General features: G+C 50.7%; 13 protein-coding genes across 13 annotated transcripts; 7 read left to right on the plus strand and 6 right to left on the minus strand.

Moving 5' to 3' along the window:
- Nucleotides 1-118: 118 nt before the first annotated feature.
- Nucleotides 119-1473, plus strand: VTN77DRAFT_7691 (uncharacterized protein; the record flags this gene model as incomplete). The annotated part of the gene is made up of 2 exons (XM_069424107.1): nt 119-407; nt 491-1473. 2 exons carry the CDS (start codon nt 119-121, stop codon nt 1471-1473), a joined length of 1272 nt encoding a protein of 423 aa, XP_069275200.1.
- Nucleotides 1474-1862: 389 nt separating this feature from the next.
- On the minus strand, nt 1863-3585 carry VTN77DRAFT_7692 (uncharacterized protein; the record flags this gene model as incomplete). The annotated part of the gene is made up of 2 exons (XM_069424108.1): nt 1863-3362; nt 3424-3585. The coding sequence occupies 2 exons, from the start codon at nt 3583-3585 to the stop codon at nt 1863-1865; spliced, it is 1662 nt and encodes a 553-aa protein (XP_069275201.1).
- A 436-nt stretch (nt 3586-4021) lies between these two features.
- VTN77DRAFT_7693 (uncharacterized protein) lies at nt 4022-5635 on the plus strand (the record flags this gene model as incomplete). Its single annotated transcript, XM_069424109.1, has 3 exons — nt 4022-4046; nt 4110-4945; nt 4997-5635. The coding sequence occupies 3 exons, from the start codon at nt 4022-4024 to the stop codon at nt 5633-5635; spliced, it is 1500 nt and encodes a 499-aa protein (XP_069275202.1).
- Nucleotides 5636-6298: 663 nt separating this feature from the next.
- VTN77DRAFT_7694 (40S ribosomal protein eS25) lies at nt 6299-6922 on the plus strand (the record flags this gene model as incomplete). The annotated part of the gene is made up of 4 exons (XM_069424110.1): nt 6299-6301; nt 6378-6444; nt 6593-6802; nt 6900-6922. 4 exons carry the CDS (start codon nt 6299-6301, stop codon nt 6920-6922), a joined length of 303 nt encoding a protein of 100 aa, XP_069275203.1.
- A 507-nt stretch (nt 6923-7429) lies between these two features.
- Nucleotides 7430-8386, minus strand: VTN77DRAFT_7695 (uncharacterized protein; the record flags this gene model as incomplete). Its single annotated transcript, XM_069424111.1, has 2 exons — nt 7430-7999; nt 8087-8386. The coding sequence occupies 2 exons, from the start codon at nt 8384-8386 to the stop codon at nt 7430-7432; spliced, it is 870 nt and encodes a 289-aa protein (XP_069275204.1).
- A 782-nt stretch (nt 8387-9168) lies between these two features.
- On the plus strand, nt 9169-9993 carry VTN77DRAFT_7696 (uncharacterized protein; the record flags this gene model as incomplete). Its single annotated transcript, XM_069424112.1, has 7 exons — nt 9169-9252; nt 9319-9353; nt 9415-9500; nt 9558-9722; nt 9795-9817; nt 9887-9893; nt 9977-9993. 7 exons carry the CDS (start codon nt 9169-9171, stop codon nt 9991-9993), a joined length of 417 nt encoding a protein of 138 aa, XP_069275205.1.
- A 332-nt stretch (nt 9994-10325) lies between these two features.
- On the plus strand, nt 10326-10835 carry VTN77DRAFT_7697 (uncharacterized protein; the record flags this gene model as incomplete). Its single annotated transcript, XM_069424113.1, has 3 exons — nt 10326-10355; nt 10553-10719; nt 10805-10835. 3 exons carry the CDS (start codon nt 10326-10328, stop codon nt 10833-10835), a joined length of 228 nt encoding a protein of 75 aa, XP_069275206.1.
- Nucleotides 10836-11214: 379 nt separating this feature from the next.
- Nucleotides 11215-13083, minus strand: VTN77DRAFT_7698 (uncharacterized protein; the record flags this gene model as incomplete). Its single annotated transcript, XM_069424114.1, has 5 exons — nt 11215-11347; nt 11401-12084; nt 12137-12238; nt 12296-12402; nt 13078-13083. The coding sequence occupies 5 exons, from the start codon at nt 13081-13083 to the stop codon at nt 11215-11217; spliced, it is 1032 nt and encodes a 343-aa protein (XP_069275207.1).
- A 1456-nt stretch (nt 13084-14539) lies between these two features.
- VTN77DRAFT_7699 (uncharacterized protein) lies at nt 14540-15478 on the plus strand (the record flags this gene model as incomplete). Its single annotated transcript, XM_069424115.1, has 1 exon — nt 14540-15478. One exon carries the CDS (start codon nt 14540-14542, stop codon nt 15476-15478), a length of 939 nt encoding a protein of 312 aa, XP_069275208.1.
- Nucleotides 15479-16008: 530 nt separating this feature from the next.
- Nucleotides 16009-17935, plus strand: VTN77DRAFT_7700 (uncharacterized protein; the record flags this gene model as incomplete). The annotated part of the gene is made up of 7 exons (XM_069424118.1): nt 16009-16098; nt 16157-16169; nt 16223-16257; nt 16320-16335; nt 16393-16558; nt 16621-16955; nt 17013-17935. 7 exons carry the CDS (start codon nt 16009-16011, stop codon nt 17933-17935), a joined length of 1578 nt encoding a protein of 525 aa, XP_069275209.1.
- A 631-nt stretch (nt 17936-18566) lies between these two features.
- On the minus strand, nt 18567-21758 carry VTN77DRAFT_7701 (uncharacterized protein; the record flags this gene model as incomplete). The annotated part of the gene is made up of 1 exon (XM_069424119.1): nt 18567-21758. The coding sequence occupies one exon, from the start codon at nt 21756-21758 to the stop codon at nt 18567-18569; it is 3192 nt and encodes a 1063-aa protein (XP_069275210.1).
- Nucleotides 21759-22747: 989 nt separating this feature from the next.
- Nucleotides 22748-24676, minus strand: VTN77DRAFT_7702 (uncharacterized protein; the record flags this gene model as incomplete). Its single annotated transcript, XM_069424120.1, has 2 exons — nt 22748-23607; nt 23671-24676. The coding sequence occupies 2 exons, from the start codon at nt 24674-24676 to the stop codon at nt 22748-22750; spliced, it is 1866 nt and encodes a 621-aa protein (XP_069275211.1).
- A 27-nt stretch (nt 24677-24703) lies between these two features.
- VTN77DRAFT_7703 (uncharacterized protein) lies at nt 24704-25944 on the minus strand (the record flags this gene model as incomplete). Its single annotated transcript, XM_069424121.1, has 4 exons — nt 24704-24796; nt 24840-25041; nt 25156-25522; nt 25923-25944. The coding sequence occupies 4 exons, from the start codon at nt 25942-25944 to the stop codon at nt 24704-24706; spliced, it is 684 nt and encodes a 227-aa protein (XP_069275212.1).
- Between the last annotated feature and the right edge of the window lie 1553 nt (nt 25945-27497).

Below are 27497 nucleotides of genomic sequence, written 5' to 3' on the forward strand. Positions count from 1 at the left end.
GGAGCATTCTTAGAATTACCCCACCAAAGCTCCATTGGCAGTGCTCGTCCTCACAACCAGGACTGAGCTGCTTCTCCGTTTGTTACTATGTATACATGAACTTTCTCTTCTTCCCTCCATGCCCGCTTCCGAGATCCCGAATCTCAACACGCTCCGTCGGGGCGGGGGAGGTCGAGGCCGTCTCCTCCGAGGCCGCGGCGGATCCGGCGTCAACAGCGATGACAGAAGTCACAATCATCACCAAACAGGCAGTGCGGCCAAAGACAGGGTTGTGCAAGGAACGGACAACGACGCCAGCGTGTCCCGATTGAGCGCGGTGGAACTGGGATACCTGGACGATCCGTTTGCCAGAATATTGACGGCCCCGTCTGGCCATGGGACAAGGCGGTTTCCAATCATCAATAGAGGTACGTTGACCCAATAGTCATATAACATTGGAATTATACAGAATGTGTTTCTGCTAACTTTGGGGTTGTGCGTCTTGCAACAGGAACCTACGTCCGCACCGCTGCAATCGATAACCTCGTCCACCGCTTCCTCGACGAACCCGACGGCCAACCCCCAAAGAAGAAACAGATCATCTCGCTAGGCGCAGGTTCAGACACGCGCGTTTTCCGACTCTTCGCGAAAAGGCCATCTCTACAGCTTGTTTATCATGAGCTGGATTTCCCTGTGAATACAGCGGCAAAGATCAGGGTGATCCGCTCCACGCCTCTGTTGCAGGGGACGCTGCATATCTCGAGTCCCTCGAGCGAAGAAGATGTGACGATTTCCGCGGAAGGAGATGCGCTGCATTCGCCGTTCTATCACATCCATCCTATTGATCTGAGATCCCTTGCCAAACCACCTACTACTACAGCCGATGCGCATTCGCAGACCTCTTCCGACTCTCCTTCAGATCCGGAGCATTCTTCTGAAAAGAACAATGCTCCTCCCGTTCTTCTGCCGGGAGTTGATACTTCATTACCGACGTTACTCATCTCGGAGTGTTGTCTGGTCTATTTATCCCCAGAAGACGCCGCGGGCGTAGTCGACTACTTCACAAAAACTCTCTTCCCACGACCTTCTACTGCATCTGCAGACTCTTCTGACGCCGGTACCCCTCTGGGGTTGATTCTATACGAGCCTATCCGCCCCGATGACCCCTTCGGGAAGACAATGGTCTCCAACCTTGCTGCACGAGGTATCCAGCTCCAGACTCTCCATAGATATGCGTCGTTGGACGCTCAACGGCAGCGACTCCGTGATCATGGTTTCGACGCGGGACAAGGTGCCGCTGATGTGGACTTTATCTGGGAGAATTGGGTTAGCGAGGCTGAGAAGGAGCGGGTAGCGAGACTGGAAATGCTGGATGAGGTGGAGGAGTGGAAGTTGTTGGCGCAACATTACTGTGTCGCTTGGGGGTGGATAGAGGGGGCTGCTGCAGGAGTGTTTGATCGCTGGAAAGATGTCCAAGCGCAGTCGACGTCTTGATTTGAAATCTTGGGATTGGGGCAATCTTATGACTGAAGCCATTGGACCGTAATATCCTCATGGGAGGTCTCCATCACGAAATGAATCATAGCATTGCACAATGCTGGATTGTGATCTATATAATATATAAGATGCATTTGGATCTCTATGGACATGATCTATGGCGTGAACATGAACATGGCGCCAATCTATGCATCTATTTCCGGGTATAAACTCATATGCAACTCTCATCCCGTAATCAATAGGGATCAAATAGAAAGCGAAAAATTTACAGAGCAGAGAGACAAGACAGAGGTAACAGGCAGGTAGCTAGCACCTGAAAGGAAAAAGAAGAAGAAGAAGAAGAAGAAGGAGGAGAAGGAGAAGGAGAAGGAGTAGGAGAAGAAAAATCAAGCTTGCACCGTCACCGCTTCCTTTTGAGCATGCTGTTCAGGAGAGACGATTGCTTCCTTGACGACTTCAACATCAGGAAGATTGGTTGTCTTTGCCTTGTCATTATTATCACTCAACTCGCCTTCTTTGGCTGTTGCTGCCGCAAGGTCCTTTTTGCTTACAGTTATCGCTCCAAGCTTGATCGCTTCTTCAGGCAGAGGACGGATGTATGGCTGACAGACCCACCATGGGCGACTGTACTCTGCTATCGTAGCCTTGGAGCCCGTCAGATTGTCGTCGGCGTCGCCGTCGTCTACAGGTCCGTCGAACCGTTCTGGGAACTGCTCGTATTCCTGGATGCCGGCTTTGACGGCGTTCTCGACCATGCTCAGGATGTTCTCGTACGCGGCCATGTCGCCTGCTCGTGCCTTTGCCAGCGCGTCTCGGATGTGGGTGTGTTTCGAGACCAAGGGACGGAGCAGCTGGAATAGATGGCCTTGCATCGCCTGAAGGTTGGGGTTAATTGTCTTCTTCTCCTTGACTCGTTTCTGCTTCTTCTTCGGCGGTTCTTCATCGACCTCGTCACTTTGGACGGTCGTATCGTTCTTGTTCCCGTTCGTCGTGGTGTCTTCCTGCACCGGGTCCGACGGAATCCACAACGGCTTTCTTTCAGGGACTGGTGCGTCCAGGACGTATCGATAGATGATGTCCATGTACCGTCGAAAGACCGCGTCCATGCGATAACCACCCTTTCCATTTCGACCGCGCCAATATTCTCGTCCTTCGCTTCCAACAGGGGGCGGCTCACTGAAGATGCTGGGATCGGACAGGTTTCCTTCGGCACTCATCACACCATCCGCTCCAGTAGCTTCTAGGCATCGTTCGATATCGTCGTGGTTGAGAATGTTGCCATTCGCAAAGATCACAGTGTCCGGAGGTAGGTTATCCCTGAGGTATCTGATATAACTCCAATCTGCCAAGCCGGTATTGTGACCTTTCTGCTCTCTCCGTCGCCCATGGACAGTGATGATGCTGGCGCCTGCAGACAAGATCATCTTCGCATATTCCAACGTTTTCTCCTTCGTTTCAAGGATGCGAAATTTGGCCGTCACCGGGACCGGGAGTTCCTTATGTAGTGTATTGATCAACTTATAGATCAGGTCCCAGTCTTCTTGCAGAAACGCACCGTAATGCCCTTTCCTCGCGATTCCCTGCGGGCATCCAAGATTGAGATCGACTGCATCGCAGTAGGGAGCGACGTGGCGAGCAGCTTCCAAGAAATCCTCCGGGTCATTGGCACAAAACTGTACGAAAAGAGGGCGATCTATCTTGGGATTGCCGTCGAGATATGGTTCCTCGCCAGCACCGTCTGCGGTTGGGCGCGTCGGCTGGAAATACTGCGCACGGAAACCGGCCGTCTCTCGAAACAATCGAGCGTGGAACATTGGAGAATAGGCAAGGAGGGGCCTCGAACCATCATCCTGTTTCATGAAAGAGCGGGAGAGCATACGCCATGCCTGCCACAGTCAGCACCGTACATGTCTGACTCATTCACTTGGTGGATAGGGGGAGTCGTACAAATTCTGACCTGTCCACCATGGGCGCGACAATATATTTCGGACTCCCAATACTCCGATAGAATTCCCTTCCTGTCAACTTCTTCTTCTTCGGAGCAGGATCTAGGGAGGTTTGCTCCCTCTGGCCCTCGGGGGCCTCAGGCGGCGCTTCTTGCACTGCCATTTTGGAAGAGATGCGCCACCGAAACTTGAAGAGATTTTTGCCCCAACGAGGGGCTAGGAATCGGAACAGCCCAATCTTGACTAGATATACAGTCTCCCACCGTTTGTCTAGAATCGATCACTTGTGGCAATGTATTCGTGAACAGTCCGACAATACTTCTTACTATTCTGCGGAGATTTATTGGTGTACGGATCTTTTTTATCTACACGGAATAACTTTGATCCTCGAATCTTATCTTATCGACGGCGGTCCCGCTGCGGGACACAATCAAACATCGAGGCGCGAAACCTGTCGCGCATCCCATTGGGATGGTGGACATAATTGACTTTAGAGGTATAATGGGTTTATGAAACCATACTCTGAGTGGCTCCAATCAGTTGGCCTGTGCGGGTCTTAAGCTCTCACCACAGATTGTTCTCACATACGGCGTTGCCTGATGGCTTCGCATGCGAACGCTGGAGGTAAATACAGACGAAGTTTTATCATTCTCAAATTTCCTCCTCTAATATTGTCTTAAATTTTAGTGCCTTCGCTAATTTCCGTCTCACGTCATGGGGACTATGTTGTTCGAGCGAACGGAAAAGAACTCGTCGTGCACACGGCCGCAGAATTTGACGGTTCGAGGGTCCTTCATTGCACCAAATTGAAAGAACCGTTGGCGTCGCAATTGAAATTTCTAAAGATTTCCTATTCAGATACTTCTGATGATAACGATAATGGAGGAGATGAGGGATTATTAGATCTTGTTCCACGTCAGCGCTTGCTCTGCGCTAGCGACAATCGCGTCTCCGTCTTGCAGATCAACTCCATGGAATGGGATGCCGAAATAGAGAATATTGATCCTGCAATAACATACGTGGACTTTGGGGCCAGGAATGACGAGGTCATTGTCTTTCACTCTTGGAACTCGAAAGTGACGATCTTTAATCTTGACTCGGGCCGCAGCCAAGTAATCAAATCGCCCAAATTCTGCAATCCCAACGGTTACGGCTACCGTCCGCGAACACGACAGTTTGCGATCTTACTGAAGCCCGAAACGAGCGACCTCCTAACGTTGCATGAGATCCAGACGTATGAGCTCATTACGAGGGTGGCGTTGCCCACCGTAGACGCTCAAGGCTTGAAATGGAGCCCGGACGGAAGATGGATCGCAGTCTGGGAAGCTGCAAGCGCCGGCACGAAAGTTCTGATATACACGGCCGATGGACAGCTTTTCAGGGCTTATACCGGAGTGCCAGAGTGTGACGGCACTTACGATCTCGGTGTGAGAACAATCGAATGGGGTCCGGTTAATCGGACCTCCCAAATCTTAGCTGTTGGAAAGTTCGATGGAACCGTGGATCTTCTCAACAGCAGAACGGTAAGTGAACATCATGTTGTACCAGCGGATCTTCAAACTAAGTAGTCTTAGTTCTCCTGCTCCACTTCGCTCTCTCATACATTTCATATCGATAGTTATTCGCCGACGATTTGGCGGGAGCGATATTCAGGCATTGATGGAAGCCTTGAATACGCCGAAGCATCCAGCTCGTCTGCATTTACCACGACATCAGAATCGTCTGGTCCACCTCGCGGCGTGTCGATGATACAATTCAGTTATAATGGCAATTTTCTGGCAACGTTGGACCAATCACTGCCGAACGTTGTCTGGATATGGTCTCTGATCTCCCCTATCCACTTGAAATCGGTGCTCGTTCACGAACACAATGTCAGACAATTTGCGTGGCATCCTAGTGAACCTGAGCTCCTCGTCACAACGAATAACAGTGCAGCGGCTGCTGTCCGCCTCTGGTCTCTGAACAGGAATCCCGTTATTGCCACTGTACCAATCGCGCGAAACGATGCAGGGCGATATGAGATTAGCTGGTTCGGGTCTGTTCGCGGAGAGCCTTCCACGTTCTGGTTCAGTACCCCGGATGATGCCGTCCTCGGATATGTCGCCTTGCAGGATGAACGTCCCCGCTTTAACTTGCTTCATTCTGTAAGTAGGGCAGGCGATCTCATGCAATCGCAGTTAAGAAACCCATTTAGCAGGACGATGTCAGAATGAAATTATTCTTGGAATAGATAGATAATTAGGGAATGTATAAAGTCCATCGAGAAACACTTCAACTTGTTTTTATTCAGTATCTACCTGATTTTTCAAATTAATGCGCAGTATAACTAGTTACATTCATGGATGTTGATAGATACAGTCTCTGCCAGCCAATCAGGTCACTGGAAGAGGTAGCAGTCCGCCTAGATTAACCGAGTCAAGAAGTGCGCAAGTACAGGTCACGTGATTACACTAATATGACCTCAACAGAAAGGTCAGGTGGGAGCTGCATTGGTATTTCTTGCAATGTGCAGTACTTCACACAAAGACAGCCTGATCAATCACACAATTTCACACTCACCGGAATTTCTCACACAAAGGATGTGAGCAGAAAAGTCAGAAATGGTCAAAATCTGCTTCGAGGTTTCCGAGTCACGTGATAATTCCTATATTGGTTAGTATATTTCACACCGTCTTCCGGCAGAATTGGAAACTTCCATTGGCCAGACACTGGCAATAGGCAATGAGGGTTTAGGGCTCGGGAGCACACAGCGCTTAGTCATCCCCCACTCGCCAATTTCGCACTTGCGCCTCGCCTCGCCTCGCTAACTTGCTGCTGAACGAACGCTGTTGTTGCTTCTTCCCTTTCCCTGTTGAAGAACCACCACAACCGACAAAATGGTGAGTACTTAACCCCCGGATGTACACATATTTTATTATTGAAGTGGATCGTCGTATTAACATAGTTTCTTTTCAGGCGCCAGCAGCAGCAGCAGGATCCTCCGGTGGCAAGAAGCAAAAGAAGAAGTGGTCCAAGGGCAAGGGTACGTTTTGACCAGCAGTCACCATTCCCGACGACACCCTTTATCGAGTTCTATCGAAGCGATCAGAGGAATGGGAATTGGATAGAAGAATGAAATGCGGGAAGACCCGAAAAGAAGTGATGGATGGCTAACGCATTTTCTACTATAGTCAAGGACAAGGCCAACCACGCCGTCGTCCTGGACAAGACCACTTCCGAGAAGCTCTACAAGGACGTCCAGTCCTACCGTCTGATCACCGTTGCGACCCTGGTCGACCGTCTCAAGATCAACGGCAGCTTGGCCCGTAAGGCTCTTGCTGATCTCGAGGAGAAGGGCCAGATCAAGAAGGTCGTCGGTCACTCGAAGATGAACGTCTACAGTATGTACCCTTATCCCCCGATCTATTCAGATTGGATATTGCCATGATTCAGCGAGTTGTCTTTTTATTTGACTCCTGCTGACTTGCTTGTTTTCAGCCCGCGCTGTTACTGCCGAGTAAACGCCTTTCCTCCATTCCCGGTTCTTTCTTCCGATAACGGTGTTTTTCATCTCTCTCTCTTATGTTACGAAACAAGATATCCTCTTCTCTGAGAGAACTTCTGGGTTGGTGTTCAACGGCATAGTTCGGAGTGTGGATAGTTTAAAAAAAACTATACTGGACGTGTCAAATAAAACGAGACTTCGAGAATCGAGTCACGATCGCGGTCTTCCGGCCGAGAGAACGGTTGAATTCAAAAAAATATTAGATTTTCTGTCAATTCTGCCAAAATTCTTGTGTAGAGTCATCGTGTTATTCTAGGGCCAGTTTCGTACAGTTCGCATTTCATTCCAAGTCCATTATCTACCTAATATCTGCCTACTTGTAGGAGAGACGATGTGAAAAAGCAATGCCCCAAAAGTGCCATAAAATGCAAGACTCAAATCACAACTAAATGTCGTGGTTGCATTCACAACAAGTAAGTATACAATGAACCCGGCAATTATCATCAACCCATTAATTACTTAATCACTTATGGTACTTCCCTCTTTTTTCAGATTTCTCCTTTTTCAAATCCTTCCGTTTGGGTCGATTCTTCCTCGCCGCTTCACAAAGCTCTCTCTTGGGCTTGGTCCTGGGCTCAGCATCCTTTATGCCAGAGGCAGAGGCAGTGTTGGTATTGTTAACGATAACCTTCCCCACCTCAAAATACTTCTTGTGATTCCGGAAGAACTCCTCCCAATGCTTCACAGTCTCGCGCACCTTGGCCTTCGCCTCACGCACCTCTCGCTCCCGACGAAGCTTGCGATCACGACTGCTCATCGCCCGCTCTTCCTCATCATCCTCGTCGTCAACTGGGATGAACATCTCCTCCACCCCATCCAGATCCGGCGTTAGGTCCTCGCGGAAACACCCCGTGACAAACGCGCGGGTGGCGTCGCGGCCCGTAAAGAAGTTGTAACCCCCGCCCGGACCATACATGGCGCGGTTGGCGGAGACGTCGAAGATGGTGCCGTTGATGGCGAGGTAGATTGGTAAGGACGGATCGGTGCCGTTGTAGAGGGAGAGTTGTTCGGGGGTGAGGTTGACGGGGCCGCGCTGGAAGCAGTTAGCTGGATTCGTAACCATGATTTATTGAACCAGCAGGATAGTCATTGGGTAAGTAGGGGGATGGTAGAGACGTACGAAATACTGCACCACAAGCGGCCACCGCGTAAACCACGGCCGATACCCCCATATCAACGACTCCCCCGATGTCATGTAGTATGACATGCCGCACGAGGCGAGCACCAGCGTGACCAGGACGCGGATGATGTCCAGCAGGCTGATGAGACGGCCATCGTCATCGTCGTAATTGACTCGTCTGGTAGGTTGCTTTTGTTGTTGTTTTCTGTCTTTTTCTGCCTCGTTGCTGTCCCGCTCTGGCTCCTGCTCCTTAGATGGTGATGGTGGTTGTTGTACCGGCCTCTGTCGGAGTTCGGACATCTCTCTCTTCCTCTCTCTCCAATTTGAACAAACGCGGCTGGGGTTATCGCTTTCAAAGTGTGTAGTAGCTTTGTCGTGCTTCTTTTCAGACAATTCCCTGCTCGAGTATCAATTACTTATGACATGGCTTCAGATGACGATTCAGACCGTTGAGGATTGAGATTGATAGATGTTCTTTTCTAAGGTTTCTTGTGGAGACGGATCAAATTGACTCCGCCGTCACTCTGGCGCCGCATTACTTTAATTGCATGATTCGCAGAGCCATACTCCGTACTCCGTACATTAGGTAGCTAACTACTAGCTAATCAGGGATGGGGGAATAATAGTAGTTCCCAGGGTCCATGGACCGTTCATGTATGTACATACGGTACAGGTATCTCCCTCCTCAGCTCCTCACCATTGTCGCGTAACCTCACACCTCTTGACATTGACCAATTAGCAGCCAATATTGAAGATAAGAGAGGTATCAGAATTAATTTCCCCGACAGGCCACGGGCTGGGCTGTCGACATGTTTCCATTTTCGGCTTTTTGCATCCTCAGATGCAACATACCCCCCCCTCTGAAGTCACAGAGAGGGCAGTCAACGAGTCATGGAATTGCCAGCCTAACTACGGAGTAACAGTGAAGGCAAGCAACTCTGGTCATATTAAAGGACAGCAATTCGATCATGGCCAATTATTCCCTAAATACTAGGTAATGCCACATTCAGAACCTGTCAGAGAGTTGTTCCTTTTTGCCTCATTTTGTGTTATCACCAGAACTCAACTGAGTCAACTCAATAATGGTAGAATCTCCAGCGCAAAGTGAGCCTACCGGACAAAATGAGCCTAATAGTGTTCAACCTGCCATTGAAGTGGATGCTCAGGTCCGCAAAAAGCAATCCAATATGATATTGGTATAATGATCATGATTGCTGATAGCTATATCTTAGGCCACTGATAATGATTCTACTTATGGAAATGAGCTGTTGGTGACTGCTTTACCTTTATTACTTACAGCTATATGTCAGACTGATATTTTATGTCAGCTCAACCTATAGTGCCTCCTTGACCTCTTCTGTGCTGAATTACCGCCATGAGAATGGCAGGCGCTACCATGGTTACCGTGATGGAAGTAAGGTTACCTATCTATTTCTTCTATATCCATACTAATTACATACCTTCTGAAAAGGTTACCTCTTACCAAATGATGAAGACGAGTCTAATCGCCTAGACATGGCCAATGAGCTGACCCTAAGGATAATGGGGAGGAGACTATTTCTTGCACCTATTGGGCCATCACCACAGCGAGTTATTGATATTGCTACTGGGACTGGAATATGGGCAATTGAATTTGGTAAGTAAACAGTTTAAGTGGAGCCCTGTTTATATTTGCTTAAGACTTGCCTAATATTATTATATTTTGTAGCCGATCAGTACTCTTCTGCAGAGGTAACCTAGGCTCTAGCATGAGGGACTCAGGAGATAGCACCTGGCTGGAACATCTCTCCTCTCCTTTAGGTCATTGGTAATGATCTGAGCCCTACTCAGCCATCTGCGTTAGCCAACACCCGCATCCTCTATGAAACAAGTACTAATTTGCCTCTATAGAGTTCCACCAAATCTAGAATTTCTGGTCGATGACATCGAATCTGAATGGGCGTACGAGAACACTCCTTTTGACTTCATCCATGCTCGGTATCTATGCTACTCAATCAGGAATTTCAGGAAGTTACTAAAGCAATGTTTCAACTGTACCAAGCCTGGGGGCTGGGTCGAGTTACGTCGAGCTCAAGTCTGAGGATGGCACTACCAAGGATACAGCACTGGAAAGGTACTATGTGGAAGTCCTCAATGCTTTTGAAAAAGCAGGGTACCCCACCAGACCAGGGGTATACCTCGAAGAATGGTCTCGCGAAGCAGGTTTGTGGATATCTCTGTGCAGAAATACCCTGTGCCAATGGGTGTATGGCCCAAAGATCCATATTATGTATGTCCTTTCTTTCCTTGTTTCTTTCCTTGTTTCTTTTCTTTTTCCTCTTCCTCCTCCTTTTGTTGCAGTTGCAGATTCGGCCAAAAGAGGTGCCATAACATCAACTTCTTGGTGAATCTGAACTAGGCAACACCTCTTCATATTTTTTCCCCCTTTGAAACCGTAACTAACTCCAAATTGCATGGGCTTAAAAGAAAGAAATCGGGACCTGGGCTTGTGTCACAGCCTCAGAAGGTTTAGAGGGATCTGCTATGGCTGTACTAACAAGATTCGAATCATGGCGGCCTGAGGAAGTGACAGTTCTTGCAGCTGGGGCTAGGAATGATCTCAAGAATCGTAAGATCCCTGGACTGATGGAATTGTAAGTTCGATTATTTTGATATACAGGCCTTGCTTACTATTTACTGGCATGCCTTGAGACATAACTGACTTAACTACTCTCTTAGTTATGTTGTATATGGTAGGAAGCCCGAGTGAGCATCTGTCGTTTTCCGGCAGATTTCTCGGAGCAGGAGTTTTTAGGGTCAAACTGTTCTCATCCGCGAAGCATTTTTTTTTTGGACGACATATAGTAATAGCGGGCAACAGATTGAGTAGCTCTCGCTGGTGAAAAAAAAAGGTTCGAAGCTGATTCTTGCATCATTCCATTGCCCATAGCATGAGCTAGGTATCATACGTGTTTTCTAAACAAGATATCATTCAAAACCAAAGAAAACGCCAACCCAATTCCAGTTCCGACAGAAAATAAAATCGTAAGACTCCTTTTCGTTTCCAAAAAGTAAATCATAAGGATCATAACAAGGAAATCAAGAGATATGAATACAGAAGTTCCTCACCCAGCGGAACAACCACTAATTCATTCTTCTTGTTCCCAGCCGCGAGAGAAGATTTCATTCAGAGCTTCTTGAAAGATGCGGCAGTTCATGTCGATCAGACCCTTCTTTTCCTTGGCCTCCGGGTTGCGGATCACCGAGACGAGGCAGAGATATCTGTAAGTGCGAGATCAGCAACGATCGACCACGTCTTCAACCGGTCAACTCACTTGTTCATCTCCATCAAGTGGATCATGCTATGGTCGTGCAACACGACGTGACTCTCTGCTTCACGCATCTGCTCGCCCTTGGGCTTGCGATCCGGGTGGTCCCACGAATACAGCTCGGAAATATCTACAATGACATCAATGTAATCAGAACACATCTCGTAGCAGGCCATATCGACAGGACGCGTATCGGATGCGATGTAGATCTTGCTGAGGACGTCAAACAAATACGTTTTCTCAAACCCGCAATTGTTGGCCAGGATGTTGATTAGGTTTTCCAGCGTCGGGAGCTGCGGGATCAGCTTCTGAATGACCTTGCTGAAGGCTTCAAAGACCGAGTAGTCATAGATAGAAGTAAGATAGTAATGCACAGGCGCGTTTTCGTATCCTGCGTCGCTGAGCTCATCTGAGATGCGCTGCACGATGTCCTGGAAGGTATCGGTCCGGTACTCCTCGGACAGGCCGTCGACCTTGTGGATAAACACTTCAATGTTGATGTTTGGGTAGTATTGCTGGACCGTGAGGATCGTGCGATTGAGCCGGGCCACCGAGTCCAGATAATCATCCTGCGCGTCGATCACCCAAACCAGCGCTCCCAGCGTACCGAAGATAGCCTCGAGATCGAAAGAAGGTTCCAAATATTCCAGCTGGCCTGGAAAGTCCCAGACCTGGAAGTCCATAAACGAACTGAGAGAAAGTTAGCAGGCGTTGTCGACCTTTTCAGGAACATTGGACTCACTGGATGGAATCCTTCTGTATCCGGGTGGTGGACTCCAGAAACAGCGTTTCAGTTGGAGGCATCTTATGGAAGACTACGCTAGATATTGAAGACTTGCCGCTCCTGCTCCGGATTAATTTTCTGCTTGCATTCACTGCTGAGGAGATGGATCAGTCCTACCGACGGAGTCCCATCAATAAGAGACGGGGTTTCGCGTCACGGAATTTGCGATTGGACGGCTGGCCTGGCCTCGCCTGGCCTGGCTGTGCCAACGCTTGATTCGCACCCTGTAGAATTCCCTCAAGCCTTAGCTGTGAACTAGTCCTGATGATCGGAGGACTGCCATGCAGGATTGAGCTATCAGAAAACACTGCCCGCTCCGGGCCTTGCTCCACGACGGTCCGATTACGACGAGGAGGAATCACAGACATGATGCTTCACCAGATGCGCCAGGACCCTCGAGAGAACATGAGATTAACAGCCAGAAAGCAGCAAGCTTTTATGACGTGGAAGAGCATCGAATGAGCACATGCTGGTCATACTCGGATAACAACAGCATCATCAAAGAGAGAATTGAGGAGACCAATATCTGCGGTACGAGTCATTTTTGAGGAATCCGAATCACAACATCAACCTCCTAACAACGGAAGGTCACGCAATGACGCCAACCTCCAGTGATACAAGACCAGACAGCTTCAAGGCTGCAGTTGACAAACTCAACAGAAAGGGAAAGAGGAATCTATGCGACTTCGGGTAAAAGGGTACAGAACCGCAGACACGAGTTTCTCAGTCCGTCGAGGGTCATCAAACGCAGCGCGGATCCGAACGTGGAACGAGGCGGATGGCAGGCTGTTTAAAAAGCAGGCACCAGCATGCTTCGGAACGGGAGGAACAATCCAGGTAGGAAAGAAAGGACAGGGATGATGCGAGGCAATGGCAAGGCAAGAGAAGCGGTCACTTACGTCCATGGCCCCAATCTATTAGTCGTGACGGCAAAGTCTTCGAAGCCAACAGGCGGTAAGGGTCAAGACATCTAAAGACGAATGATATCAGCAAATGGCCTGAGCAGACAGCGATTGGTCGCCGGAGAGATCGGTGGTATGATTGGAACCCCACAAATGAATGATTAATCTGACTGTGTTGAATCGCGTGGGAATGTCAAGTGACAGCCAGCCGCAAAGGAGGATGAAAGCGCGCGTTCTTTCTCTTTCGCTCTCTTGTTCTTTTCGCGTAAGGCTCTCTGTCTCTTTTCCTTGACGTCGGAATGTGATAAGCTCCGGACAAGGGCAATGGCAGGATTCCAAATAATCGAGTTATCGGGCCGCTTGTTCTTGATAATATCGATAATCGCACAGGGTGGCAGCTTCCCTTCCGGACGGACTACTGAATTGGTTTGTGGCACAGCAAAGGGTGATTGTCGAGTCCTGACAGCCTGATGCTGATATGGGCACAAATCCCCGCCAAAGGTGGCAAGCAGCGATTCCAGCGCAGAGGGGCAATGTTACTGATGTTCTTTACACCGTGATCTCGTCAAATGGGATCTCTGGGTCCGCTGAGATGTGGCCAGAACCAAACAGAACTCGACGATTGCCGGATGGACTAGACAGGGTTGGGAGCCTGGGACGCGGGGAGGCGTCGGCGGAATGCAGGAGACCGTGATGCTGGAGTCGAGTCGGGAGAATTGCGGACGCAAGGCGGCCAGATTGAATTAACTTGACTGCACTAGGCTCAGAGAACGACGCTCCGAGATTGGCCAGGGAAGCGCAGCAGGACAACGTGCGGTGTGTGACAGTGTGACAGCACGAGACCGGAGATATGCCATGGAGGCGGTGGAGAGGGCGGATAGAGTGCATTTAGGTGCAGACAAAGAACACTAGCGGCTGAGATGGCGGTCAACTGTCATGCAAAGTTTTTTTCTATCAACTCGTACAGAGTCTATCACAGCCCAGAAAGATCCAGACTCAGATCTATGCAGATCAGGAATTCGATGGAAATATGCGAGGTAAGCCCCAAAACGAGGTTAAATTAGCCCCCAGAGCGGAGGACTAGTACCTAGACCTAGGCTCTTAGTCAGCCTGCCTAGCCTCACTTTCTCTGATCTTTATAAAAGGTGTATTTTCCGCGAAGATCCGAAGAATGAAGTCCTCATTATTCTGTTCGAAATAACAATAAAGGCGATCTTTTGTCCAACAGGAACCATCTGCTCTCCGAGCGGAATGCCCTTGAAAGACAAACTTAACCCGATACAATCACGTGTGTCACTCTGTAACTAACTATCCCGCTCCTTAATAAGTCTCTTATGGAGTCTCATCCGCCATGATCTTGTCAACCCTTTCAAAACAGGCACAGTCCGCCTTGCATAGGTGCTCTCTTCTCTGAGAAGTCGTTTCTCATTCCTATTGAATGTAATATACCATTGGAAGCATGGAACTGCCCAAGATCTTCAGCTACCTTGGTGCGGCCACGTTCGGCGTGCTGCTCGTGACCCTCGTGCAGGAAGCATATCTTTACCTTCGTCCATCGTCGATGTCTCGTTATCGTACTCCAGGTAAAGAGACATGGGCATTTGTCTCGGGAGCGAGCGATGGAATCGGTCTCGGCTTTGCCCAGGAGCTCTGCCGGCGTGGCTTCAATGTCTTTCTGCATGGTCGGAATCGGGAAAAATTGCTTCGCGTCCAGGAACAGCTGCGAAAGGCATATCCCGCTGTACATACCAAGATCATCGTTTTCGACGCGTCCAACCCAAGTGAAGAGATGGATGGCATCGTGCGGGAGATCGGTGATGTTCACCTTACCGTCCTCATCAACAATGTCGGAGGCCAGGGAGGCGTGACCCTTGGCTCTTCATATGTGCGACTCCAGGATTATACCCATAAGCAGGTGCAAGACTTGATCAACGTCAATGTTGTGTTTATGGTACAATTGACGAGATTGCTGCTTCCGATTCTTCAGAAGAATGCGCCTGGTCTCATCATAAACATGTCCTCAGCGGCGTCATTTGGAATGCCATGGTTGACCGTCTACTGCGCTGCCAAAGGTTTTGTCAACACGTTTAGCAAGGCACTGGCGGCCGAAATGAGAGCTGAAGGCCAACAGATCGAGGTGCTGGGAGTGATCGTGGGCAGTGTGAAGACTGCTTCCAATGACGTGGAAGAAGAGCTTTTCATCCCTCCCGCCCGGACGATGGCCAGCGCCACTTTAGACCGTGTCGGTTGTGGCCGGTTGATCGCCTGGGGATATTGGCTACATCGAATCCAAGGAATTGGATTTGACATCTTGCCGCTGAAACTCATGCAGGCGACGGCCACCGCCCACCTTCGAGGGTTGCAGAGAGCAGAAAAGCAAAAGCAGAAGCAAAAGTAGTTGCCAATTCTAACTGAACTGCCCCACTGATTTGAAGAATGTGACAAAATTCACATGAAGTGCTTCTGGGCAGACATGACCCTACGTAGTGTGTATGATTATCAGAAAGAGCTGATAAGAGTGTGGAGAGAAATTGAAGGTCATGCAACACCTTGATGTGTACGATATATTTATTTTTTTCTTTTTTTTTTTTTAAAAAAAAAACAAGTGTAAAATCAGAGAGAAGTATTTATGGCAAATCCTCTTTTTTTTTTTTTTTTNTTTTCTTTTCTTCCAGCACTGGTGGGATAAAGTGCCTGCGTATATATACTTCTAGTTGTTAGCGACTCACGTCTCACTACACATGTGCAGCTCTCACCGCTTGCCTCTCACGTCATGCATCGGCATTGCCCGCCGTCCCCCGCCAGACCGCTTTCCAACATGACTGCGCGACAAACCATTGCAGTCCTGGAGCAGCCAGACGGTTTGTCTCGTGCTTTCTGCACATTTCTTCTGGGGTTGTACTGTCATTGTTGCGGTTTTCGGTCCAGATGACAACACTGACGCCGCGGGAGCCCTACTCCAAGGAGGAGTTGGAGCATCTCTACCCCAAGAACCTGAAGCTCCAATTGGTCCAGGTGGTGAGTTTGAAGTGATAATCCTCAGACTGGGAGAAGCAATGGCTGATTTGATCTCCAGTTTTTGCGACATGGTACTGTTCTGTTAGAATACTTCAAAAGTCATGATACAAGCTGACTGTGCCAGGCGAACGGACACCCGTCTCCCCTCGATTCCAAAATGCATGGTCCTTCGCACCCCATTCAACTTGTTGTATTTGCTTCTGCTAACTGAATGCTCATAGGCGGGCCTCCCAGCATGTAAACAGCCCTCAATGCCCCTAGTCGCTCCCTTCTCTCTACTGACGTCGTTTTGAGACTGGCCGTACTGCTCAATAGCGCGCCGAATGACCGCGATGGTAGCTTCCAAGGAGGACCTTTCGACATGGGATAACTTTCAGTGGCGGAGGACGATGGAGGCTTTTGGCCATAATGACGAAGCTGTCATCGCGGCTGGCCCGGGAGGAGAGGCAGAAGGGATCTGGCAAGTACATTTACGGGGGTGGGTAAAACAGAGGGAGCGCGCTGGCTAACGGGCTTCCAAAGTCAATTAGGAGAGCTCACCGACAAAGGACGGGAGACGACATTTGCTCTTGGCCAGCGGCTACGACATCTGTATGTTGACCAGCTGGGCTTTATGCCCAAGATCAAATCGGACGCCGAGGATATCTATCTCCGCGCGACGCCGATCCCTCGCGCACTCGAGTCTTTACAGCAGGTATTCTGGGGCATGTATCCTGCGAGTGCTCGGACGGCCAACTTTCCTCCTCCTGTCATTGTTGCCAGGGCACTTGCGGACGAAACCCTCTATCCAAATGAGGGCAATTGTCGACGGTTGAGGCAGCTTGCCAGGCTTTTTGCGGACCGAGCAGCGCAAAGATGTACTAGTCGATCCTGTCGAACTTCCTGAATTCTGCTGACTGGTGCACCGTCTCTAGGGAACACTTCAGAGCAAATGGACTACTTGAACCGTCTTTTCTCGAAATGGATGCCCCCAAGCTCTCCCAAGGTTGCTGTCGATGGTCACCCCCGTTTGTCGGGAATCATGGACACGATCAATGCTAGTCTCGCCCATGGACCGTCCACTAGGCTCCCTCCCGTATTCTACGACGAGAAAGGCCGAGAAATCATGGACAAAATCGCTGTGGATGAATGGTTCTCGGGGTACAAGGAGAACGTCGAATATCGGAAACTGGGGATCGGGGCTCTCGTGGGCGACATTGTCGACCGGATGGTCAGCACTGCGGTGGAAGGAGGTTGGCGCAGCGAGACGACATCTGGCACCGCGAGCCCAGGAAAGCCCATCAAGTTTGCTCTCAGTGGATGCCACGACACGACGCTTGCCGCGATCCTCGCGAGTATGGGTGCCTACGAGAACGAGAAATGGCCGCCATTTACTTCCTCGATTGCCATCGAACTGTTTTCAACGGCTGACCGGCCCGGCGCCGAATCTGCGGGTGAGATCCTGAAGGAGTTTTCGAAGCCGGCCGACGCTTCTCCAAAGCAGTCCAGCTTCCTATCCTTCCTGATGGGCCGTCCATCTCCCTCCAGAGCTCCCACCCCGACTCCCTCTCCCTCTCACGCCCGCACGCCCCTGTCAGATCTGCCCGAATCGACCCGAAAGACCCTGCGCAACCACTACGTCCGAATCCGGTATAACGACCGCCCGGTGCGCATCCCCGGGTGCGCCGCGAAACCGACGAACCATCTCCCGGGGGATGAGACGTTCTGTACGCTGGAAGCATTCAAGGAGATAGCAGACAAGTTCACGCCTCGGGACTGGAAGAAGGAATGTCAGGACAATATCGATGAGGGGATTTTCGGCAAGGATGATAGGGATAAGGTTCCTGCTGGGTATTGATCGTTAATTACCTAGGTGGTAGGTAGGTAGGTAGGTAGGACCTATCTATCTATATAGTAATCTCGGTAAGATAATGGTTTCAGCAAGTAGATAGAAGATGAGATCATGAAAGTCGGCAAGTTAAACGAAGTTAGACGATGTTAAACGAATGAGTCTCGTTTGCTTTTTTTTCTACTCATCTCGTTATATTATTGTCTTTATTCCTTCACGTTTAGAAATGGAGAGGAAAGTAGGCATTTGTCATGTCATGCAACTAACCCAAGATGCATGCACTTAGGATACCTAAAAGTATCCGCTTGGCTGATAATAACTTGTGTATTTTAGCGCCTTGGCCTCAGACTGTTTCTCAGTGGTTAGAATCCTCACCGCCTGACAAGAATTCCGGCAGAAAAGCCTAAATCAGGTAGGCGGTAAGGAAACTGGCCAATCGGGTGAGCCAGACAAAATACGCTAAAATACACAAGTTATTATCAGCCAAGGGGGTAAACCTACGCTATCTAGCACTGCGCAGGGCTTTTGTTTTGTTCTATGAGTCTGTGTGGGGTGGTCTATCTATGAGCAATACAAGTAATTCATGTAACCAAGGAGAGATATTATATAATACATATATGTGAGTTGTGTATCCCCAAATCTAGCCAGCACTTCCAACTTTCCCTCCTTCATCCTCACTCTCACTGGTCGTCCACCCACTCTCCGACTCGCTCGCACTCCATACAGACCGCTCCTTTTCCTTCTCCCTCGGAGCCACTTGTTCAGCCTCTTCTTCTGCCGCAGCTTGAGCCCACTTCTTCTTTTTGTTGGCCTTGTTCGCCTGCTGTTCTTTCGAACGTTCCTCTTTCAACTTTTCGATCGTTTCCATGGACGCCCGTTCTAGGATGTCGACCAGTTTCTCAAACGCCGGCGCGAAGACCTGCGCGATCGGAATGTCCCGCACCCGAACGCGCATGTAATCAAACGCTACCGCAACAGGCGCGTCGGGCTGGGGCCGCTGTCCTTGAGACTCCGATCGGGGACGTCTGGACAAGGTGAGGTCGTCGTTCGTGCTGGACAGCCGGACATCCCGAAGACGGGGACTCTCTTCAGGTTCGTCGGGGACGCCATCGTACACTCCTCCCGCAGTCTGGCTGACGTCCTCAGCCTGGACTGGTCCTCTTTCCTTGGTATCGAGCTGGGCGATTTTCTGATAGCGTTGACTGAAGTGCGTCAGGAGGATCATGCGTGCGCGCATCTGGCGACCGACTTCAAGCGCTTCGGACATGGTGGAGTGTTTCTTGGCAATGGCTGATCCCTGCATATCGTCTTGGAATGTGGCCTCGTGGATGAGAACGGTGGAGTCCTGGCCAATGGATACAAAACTGGCAGACGGCCGACAGTCGCCCGAGTACGACACCTTGAAGCCATCGGGGAACACGAGGGAGACGGCCATGGCGCCGCGACAGTGCGACACTAAGGTGGTGAGGATATTAGAGAGCCCCGTGGCAGACCGTAGGAGCGGAGTGAGCGGCGAAGACGGATCGTCGAAACGGAGCGTTGTCGTGAGAGGGCGCGTGTCCGGCAGACGGGAATCCGCATATGTCCCATCTGCACGACAGTGGCGGTAGGTAAAGGACGTTTTGATACTGCCATCGCGGTCGACATACGGATATGCGGCCAACGGGACCAGCTTGTCAAAGCCGTAGTTCTCGACCCCAGCGTACTCCTCGAGCCAGCCGATCATCATCTCCTCCGATACGACAAAGAGGCGCTTCTCCTGCAAGATTTTCGCCATGTCGGTCTCGATCACGTCCGTCGAGGGTGTCCGGCCCGGATAGTTTTCATTGTACCATGCCTTGATCACCGAAACCGTGCCCAGATGATGGTCCGCATGCAGATGGCTGATCCAGATCATCCGGAGGTTCTGCAGCACTTCCCGCAGCTGGTCAGGTGGGAAGACCCGTTTCAGCTGTCCCAGCGTGTTTTCACCGCAATCCAGCAAGTAGTAACCGTAGCCCGGCACCTTCAGTAAGGTGGCAGAGACGTTGCGGTACTTGGACGGAATCGAAGACCCAGTGCCCAACGTGATGATCTCTGCATCTTCGCCAGGGAGATCCCGCTGTAGCTCTCGGAGCCTCTGCTGGAAGGCAGGCTTCTTCATCCGGTGTCGAATCGTAGCCACGCGCTGCTCAACCGCGCGGGGAATCCTGTGTAATGCCTTGACTGGGTTGAAGTAAGGAGTCACTTCAGATCGATTCAACCCAAACTGCGGTTCCATGTCAATGATCAAACCGCGCTCTGCAGGCTCGAGTGGTGAGTTCTGGAGGGCCTCAATGACGCTCGTGGAACCAGCCGTAGGCGTGCCGGGTTGCGGCAGTGTCACGTTGTCATGAACCGGAACAGAGAAGTTGTCACTGTTGAGCTTGGCAAGTCGGATTGATGAGCCAGCTGCACTCTGCATAGCCAAGTAGTTGGGACAGTAATCAGTGCTGGACACGGTATGTTTGCAGTGGGACATGCGCTTCACGAATTCCTGCAATCGCGGATGCTCTCCCACACCAGGACCCAGAATCCAAATGAATACCTCCAGGCCTTTGGTAACCGCTGGGGATTCCCACTCGGGACGGGAGACCAGGTTTTCAACGTAGTCTGGGGACGGCAGATCGATGATGGCAGTTCCCTTGCCAGGTCGCGGAGGTCCGAGGACCATGTCAGGAGTGATTGTCCGGCCGTCCTCTGATTGCACGTTGATTCCCTGAGTGAGCTTGGCGTAGTCTGGTCCCCTGCGCACTTTCAGCTCCTGCGCCTTCTTGGGATCGAATTTCCCTCTCAGGTCATGATTCCGGACGATATAGGACAGCGCTTCCTCTGCCCGACTCGTCGGTGGAAGTTTCTCGACCAGTGCCGCCGGCCATGGAAGGCGAACGAGGACTTTAATATCAGGAAGGGGCTCCTTGCCCCCGGGCATTGGGCCAGAATACCGCTCAAGGTCCTTGGTCTTGGGATTCCGGACGAAGATGGTCGCGGGCATTCGAACATTAGCCAAAGGCATCTCGACCAGTGAATCCAACGCCCACGTCGAGTTGAACATGTTGGACACCACTTTTTCACGCGTCACCTGGTCTTTAGTACGCTGGTCAAGCGTCTCAGTGCCGGAGCTCCGCTCCTCAAATTCGTCGAGGCTTCTCTTTCTCGGGCTCCTTGGCCCGCTCTCGGGCACCCCCCGGGGGTTCCTAGAGGCGGGCGTAATCGGCATTGCCCACACTTTAATATACTTATCCGACCAGGTAGGCTGCTCAAAGGGGTCGATCTTCTCATCGGTATCCCGAGGAAACGGAATCTCCGGTCCATACTCCCTCGTATACAGCGGCAACCCTTTCCGAAAAACAAACCTCCGCGCCGTTGCCACCGTGTGTGTAAGATTCCTTCCGCCATGGATCGTTAAACGGGTCCTCCTGTCATGCGACGATTGATCCTGTGAGGCTACGGGCGAACCATCCTTGATTGTTGTCGCTTGCAGCTGCGCAGTCGTCGATTCAGTATTATTTTGCGCCTGACGACGAGCGGCTTTCTCCCTTTCATGTTCTTCCATCGCTGTGGTGGCAGTGACGTGGGCGTCCGCCACAGTCAGAATCACCCCGAGCAGTCCTCCAACATTGGCCCACTCAGTCCGCCCGGTGATGAAGAGATCTGTCAGGTAGGCGTGCCTGATGCCATTCTCCGTAATCGCTCTTTGCGTGCCCTCGGATACATGGCCGAAAAGGTACCGCCTTTCGGGGAAGTTGAGGAAGATGGTAGTACCGGGAGTATCGGCGGTTGGGGTCGTAAGAATTTGGTAGTAGAACTTCATAGGTTTAGCTCCTGGTGACAAGCCAGGCAAGTTGTCCGATATCGTGACAGGATGAGGGTCAACCTGGTGGATGATGTATCTTTTGGCTGAATATCTGGTGGTGTTCTCCAATCGCGGTGCTGGAAAGACATGAGTGTTAGGGCCTAAGATAGACTGCTTCTCTGCCAGAGGCGGCTCCGCCGACCTTGCACCACGGCAAGAAGTTCTGAAGGATCTTGATGAGCTCCAGCCAAGCCCGTAGAACCTCCGGGAAGGTAGCACAATCCTCTGAACCGACACTGAGGCCGGAGATTGCAGACTGTGCCCGGGGAAGGCCGTGGAGAAAAGCCTTCCGGATCTGCGCAAGGAAGCCAACGTGACTGTTTGAAACGGTCACCTGGGCTCTCTAAGAACTATTCAAGGAAAAGACAGCATGGCAGATCTGGATTTTTATGAGTGATATTGTTCCGTGATGCTGGAGAAGTGGAGGAATTTTGTAAATACAAATACTCCGGAGTAATGTTGTGGTCTCAGTCATCCGCAACTTTTTTATGTTTTTGCAGCGGATGCTGGACGGCCCGTGACCAATTACCTAAGGAGTATGTAGGTTTGTCCTCGACAGGCTCCTGCAGGCTACATCTCTACAAAACCATGAAACTGGAAACAGTGATTCACGTTCTGGACATGCAATTTCAATTTTCTTTGTTTCCTCAATACAGATTTCATTTCAGATAATGTCCAAATAGACACACATAATATCGGTATCCTGTTCGCTCAAAAAGAAAAGAGCCCAAACCCATAATGTTTTCCTTCACTCTTTGCCTTTGGCACATTCCCTATAGCCCAAACGCCAAAACCGACACCCAGTGCAAATCATTCAACCCTATACGACAAAAGCTAGGTAGATAGAAGTACCAAAATCAAGCGCCTCCTCTACGGGAGACTCCATAACGGAGAACGAAAAGATCCTACTGCAGACCTTCGCGAGAATCAAGTAGTCAAAACAAAGTTCATAACAGGTGGGAGGTCACCATCGACACGCGTTGATAAGCGGCTTCCATGCTGGCGCACAGGCGCTCAAAACGGTGCATCGTAGCGGCGCTGACGTCGGCGGACTCATCCTCGACAACAAGCTCATAATGAGCAAACACCTTCTCGAGATCGATACCACCAAAGAGATCACCCAGCATGTCTGAAGAAGACTGGGAAGCTGCTGGCGCCTCGTCAAGGAACAAAGCAAAGGAAGGGTCAGACTCGTCAATCTCAACACTGGGATCAGCAACACCGGTGATCTTGGATTCTGCTGCCTCTGTCTCCAGGACAGGGGGCCGTTCGAGACAAGGAACTTCATCCTTGGCGCTGTCGGAGGCCAAGTCGACAAAGTTGGACGACTTGCCGGAAAGCAAGTCCGTATCGATAGCAGGACCTTCGGGAACCTCCAAGACGGCGAAGACGGAAGCATTGGCGAAGTCCATATCGATACCCGAGTTCCAGCCAGATCCATGGATGTCCATACCATGATCCGGAACCATGGCCATGCCCACCTGGAGGTTCTGGTGGACCTGGAAGTCCTGTGCTACGCGGTGCGGGTTGACATCCTTGTGAGGATTGGGGGTTATAGGAGCCTGGGATACAACGGGCTGTGGCTGCGGCTGCGATTGAGGGGCCTGCGGTGGTGTCTGGAGCTGCGGAGGCAACCCGTTGACAGTGAGATCGTTGAGGAAAGACGAGAAATGAGGAGACGACAGAAGCATGCGGGTGAGTTCCGTAAGACGTGTATTCTCCTCGAGAAGGGCACGGTTCTGCAAGCGCAGTTCGGTGTTCTCAGTGGTTTTGGAAGCGACCTCGTTTTCCAGCTGACTGATATACTCTGAGGGACACCGTTAGCAATGAAACATTGAAATGGGGAATTGTTTTTTCTTGGAATATATACCCTTTCTCCGGGAGCGGAACGCACGAGCTGATACCTTGTTGCGCAACTGACGTCGTTCCTTGCTACTGAGTTTTTTGCCTTCTTCGCTGGCCAGGAGTCGCTCGTCTTCGTCCATCTCGTCCTCGTCTTTCTTCGGCTTGGACATCTGCGGGAGAACGGGAGCTGGAGGTGGTATATCTTCACGACGAACTGCGCTGGCCTGTCTTATCTGCTGCAGAAGACGGGAAATACGTTCCTCGACGACAGGATCTACAGGCCGCGCACTCCGATTTTGGGGACGGCCTGCCTGTCGGGCTTGTTGCTGCTGCTGTTGTTGACGGAGCATCTCCTGCTGCCTTTGCTGTTGGGCGGCCCTGGCCATGGCAGCTTGCTGCTGGTGCATGCCTGGGTACATGCGGCCGACCTGGGTGGGCTGCGCGACTGGAGACATTTCGTGGCCTCCCAGCGCATTGGGGTCGATGAATTGGGTCCTACTGCCACCGTTGTTGGATTGGAAAAAGTAGGCGGGTAGCGCGTTGAGGTTGTCGGCCTCGACATCCATCTCCGACGGGTTGCGTGAGGGAGCCGTCCCAAAGTCGATCTGCGTCTCCTCGTGCTTCAGATTCATGGGGCTGGCAAATTTATCTCCATTCATGGCGAAGCCCTGGTGTCCAGCACCAAAACTCATGCCTGTAGTTTGGTTGAATGCCATGGCGTGCGCGAGGCCTCCTGGTGGGAGACCAGTTTGCTGCTGGTGATCATCGTACTGATGGCTGGGGCCCGGGAAGGACATTTGTTGAGGCTGGCTGCTGGCGGCGAACAAGGCACTGCCTGCGTCGCTGGAGCTGGCATCCGAGCCGGCCATCGAAGGTTGCGAGCTGAGAGAGGGTTTTGATTTCATGGAATCGGACGACGAGTAGGCCAGCTGGTCGAGGTTGAGGAAGGAGTCGATATCGGGATCATAGGAGGCATTGAGGTTGGGAAGCGGGGACGCCGTTGAGGCGGGCAGCTCCCCAAGAGTGGTCATCCTCGAATTCTTGGTCGCCCGTGGAACTTAGATGAGTCGTTTGATTGACTGCTTCGGAGGGAGAGACGGAATGAATGTCGGTCGCGTTGGGGATTCAATCGAAGAGGGAAGAGATAAGGACTGGATGGAGTGAAGGGAGGAAGATCATGGACAACTAGGTAACGAAGGAAGAGCAAGCGAGAGGAGAAGTGATGGAAGCGGGCAGGATGGGATATGAATGGAGGCAGCGAGATTCCAGGGGACGCTGTCTGAGAAGAACCGCAGGGGCAGAAGGGAGATGCAGGAGGGCGGATACCGGATCGAGCGGTTGGTCCGTCTCCGAGTGGGACGGCGAGTCGGAGACCGACACAACTGGCTTCAAGCAGCTTCAGCCAGCGCTGGGACAGGGCTCAGGACTGGCCAGCACGCAAGTGTCACAGCGCACCTGGATCGGATCCTTGCTTTCTTCGCTCTCGTCCAGTCGACAGAAGTTAACCTACAGGCTAACGGTCGCTAAGTACCCTAGGCTCCAAGAATAGTAGAGGATTGCGCGTCCTTCCCCGCCCAGTTGCTGACTGAGCCACCGAGCTCGTCGCTGATGGGCTGAGCAGCCGAGCGCGAGGTGAACAGCCACACTGCGGCCACCTGGCCAAGGCAGCAGCAAAGCAAGGCGCTTGACAGTTGACTTGCAGTCCTCTTTCAAGGCTCTGCCGAAGTAGACTCCACTCGACTGCATAACCTCCTTGTACGGAGTAAGGCTATAGTCGCCAATTTTGGGATTCTGGTCAGCTCCGTCATCTTCCGTCTTACCTATCCAGGCTCGTATTCTAAACTGGATCCGGTAAGTTTCGCGATGTGAGTTGACGCCTGATCAGCAACGCCATTGAATTAGCGATCAATTTACGCAGGCATTATTCTTATTGTGGATTGGATAGAATCCTAAATCGGGGAAGTTCTTTTACCAGAGCATGGTATCAATTCAATCAACGCAGCCAATAACCATCTCTGTTCCCGTTTGTTCTCCCCGTCCATCAAACTCCATAAAATGATAGAAACGGGTGCCTCAATCTTAGCCTTTGCAACGCACCTACACAACCTAGTATCCCGCACTTCGTGTGCAGAATACCCCGAATGATATCCAGTATCTCTTGATCCTCACGAATCAACCATTAATGATAAAGACCCTTATGGTTCTATTTTTCCATCTGGACCAGTGTACTGCTACAATCGATTCTATTTAATCTTTTCTCCCACATCTACTTCGGACCTTTTGGTGTTTTTTTCTCCATTGGGTTAGCGCCTTGGCAGTCCCTCGATCCAAACCCAAAACGACGGATGTTTAGGGCTTCGGGTCAATCCCGGCGCATGGCAGTCACGCAACGGTTTCAATGATATCCCTTTTGTTTCGTAATAATACCCAATCAACCTACTACAAAGGTAACAAGATCTTTATTTACAAGTCTTTACGGAGCACCGATCGCATCAACTGCGTAGCGTTGCCAACCTGGCATAGGTGATCTACATGCATGTCACTAGTTCACACGAATCACGATGAGGCCTAAATAATTAGGTAGTGTCGTTCCCTCAATAGTCGGCGACTCGGCGATCATGAATTTCAGAACTCCGTTCGTCGCCGACTCGCCGGTAGTACGGAGTACTCCGTACAGAGGAGGTAATGCTCTGGAGTCTGTGCCTCATACTCCGAAGTCCGTCCCGGGTTCCAGGTCTGTCCTTTGCTGAATTTTTGGCTCTGTGGAGAATATCGTTGAAAAAAGATCCTCAAGACGCACCTACAGAAATCCTGGCCAGGACCCTAATTAGATGATTACAGACGAGTCACACCCTATCACATTGGCTCACAATTTAACCTACCGCACTTACAGCTCCAATTAATGCATTATTATTAGGGGAATCTGGAGCTGATTTTCGAACCCCTGGGCCCTGGTCCATGAATCGACTCCTGACCGGGATATAGGGGACTTGATTCTCCACAAACGTTCCTTGGATTCAAAAGGCTTGTCGAATCTTGATTCTGCAGATGCGTGTTTCAAATTCCAACCAACCTGGGTTCCACAGTTTCAGCTCTCTTGGCACTGGGCAGTGACGGAAGAATCTTTTCAAGGCCAGTCCACCCGTAACTAAGCCTTAACAAGGGCGACGAAAAAGAAGCTTATCCGCAGCCTCCGCCACGATTACATACGACTCACACGGCTCACGAGCCTGTTTCGGAGTCTAGAACTTCAACCCTAGCCAATCCCAGACAGCATTACATTTGATTGTCCTCTAAAATAATTACTTTTCAAGGATTTTTGTTTAGACCCGTGATCTTATCTGATGCTTAATGAGAAACCGGGTCTGGTTATATCCGCAATCCCTGTCGTGCCCTGTGGCAACCGCAGGGCGCTCAGTCACCTCTCTAACGTGGCGAGCATTAATTATCTCCATGAAGAATTCTATCTATTACGTGACACATTGAGTATGTCCGCGTAATTTTTACCATAGGTAGGTATTCTATCTTATCTTTGAGTGGTTTACGAACGCAGTCTGCGCCTCAATAGACGCTCTATCCATAAGTTGGATATGTGAAGGCTATTGGCAACAAAGTTTAACTTTTGAGTAGCCTGCAACTACTATCGCATCCAAGGAAAGGATCAGCTAGGTGCATGAATGTATACTCTTTTTTTTTCACGTGCTTACTTCACCTTCCTAGGCCCTGAAAGAGTTTCCTTTCGCCCAGCTCACCTGAACTGTGGAACCTTTCCCATCGATCAGCAGCTGGAATTCCCAATATGTGCCATAACTATCACTCTCAGCGGATGAGGCGCGGCAGTGGCTCATTGCC

This window comes from Rasamsonia byssochlamydoides (assembly GCF_041956645.1).
Source record: "Rasamsonia byssochlamydoides strain NRRL 3658 unplaced genomic scaffold VTN77scaffold_63, whole genome shotgun sequence".
Classification (NCBI taxonomy): Eukaryota; Fungi; Ascomycota; class Eurotiomycetes; order Eurotiales; family Trichocomaceae; genus Rasamsonia; species Rasamsonia byssochlamydoides.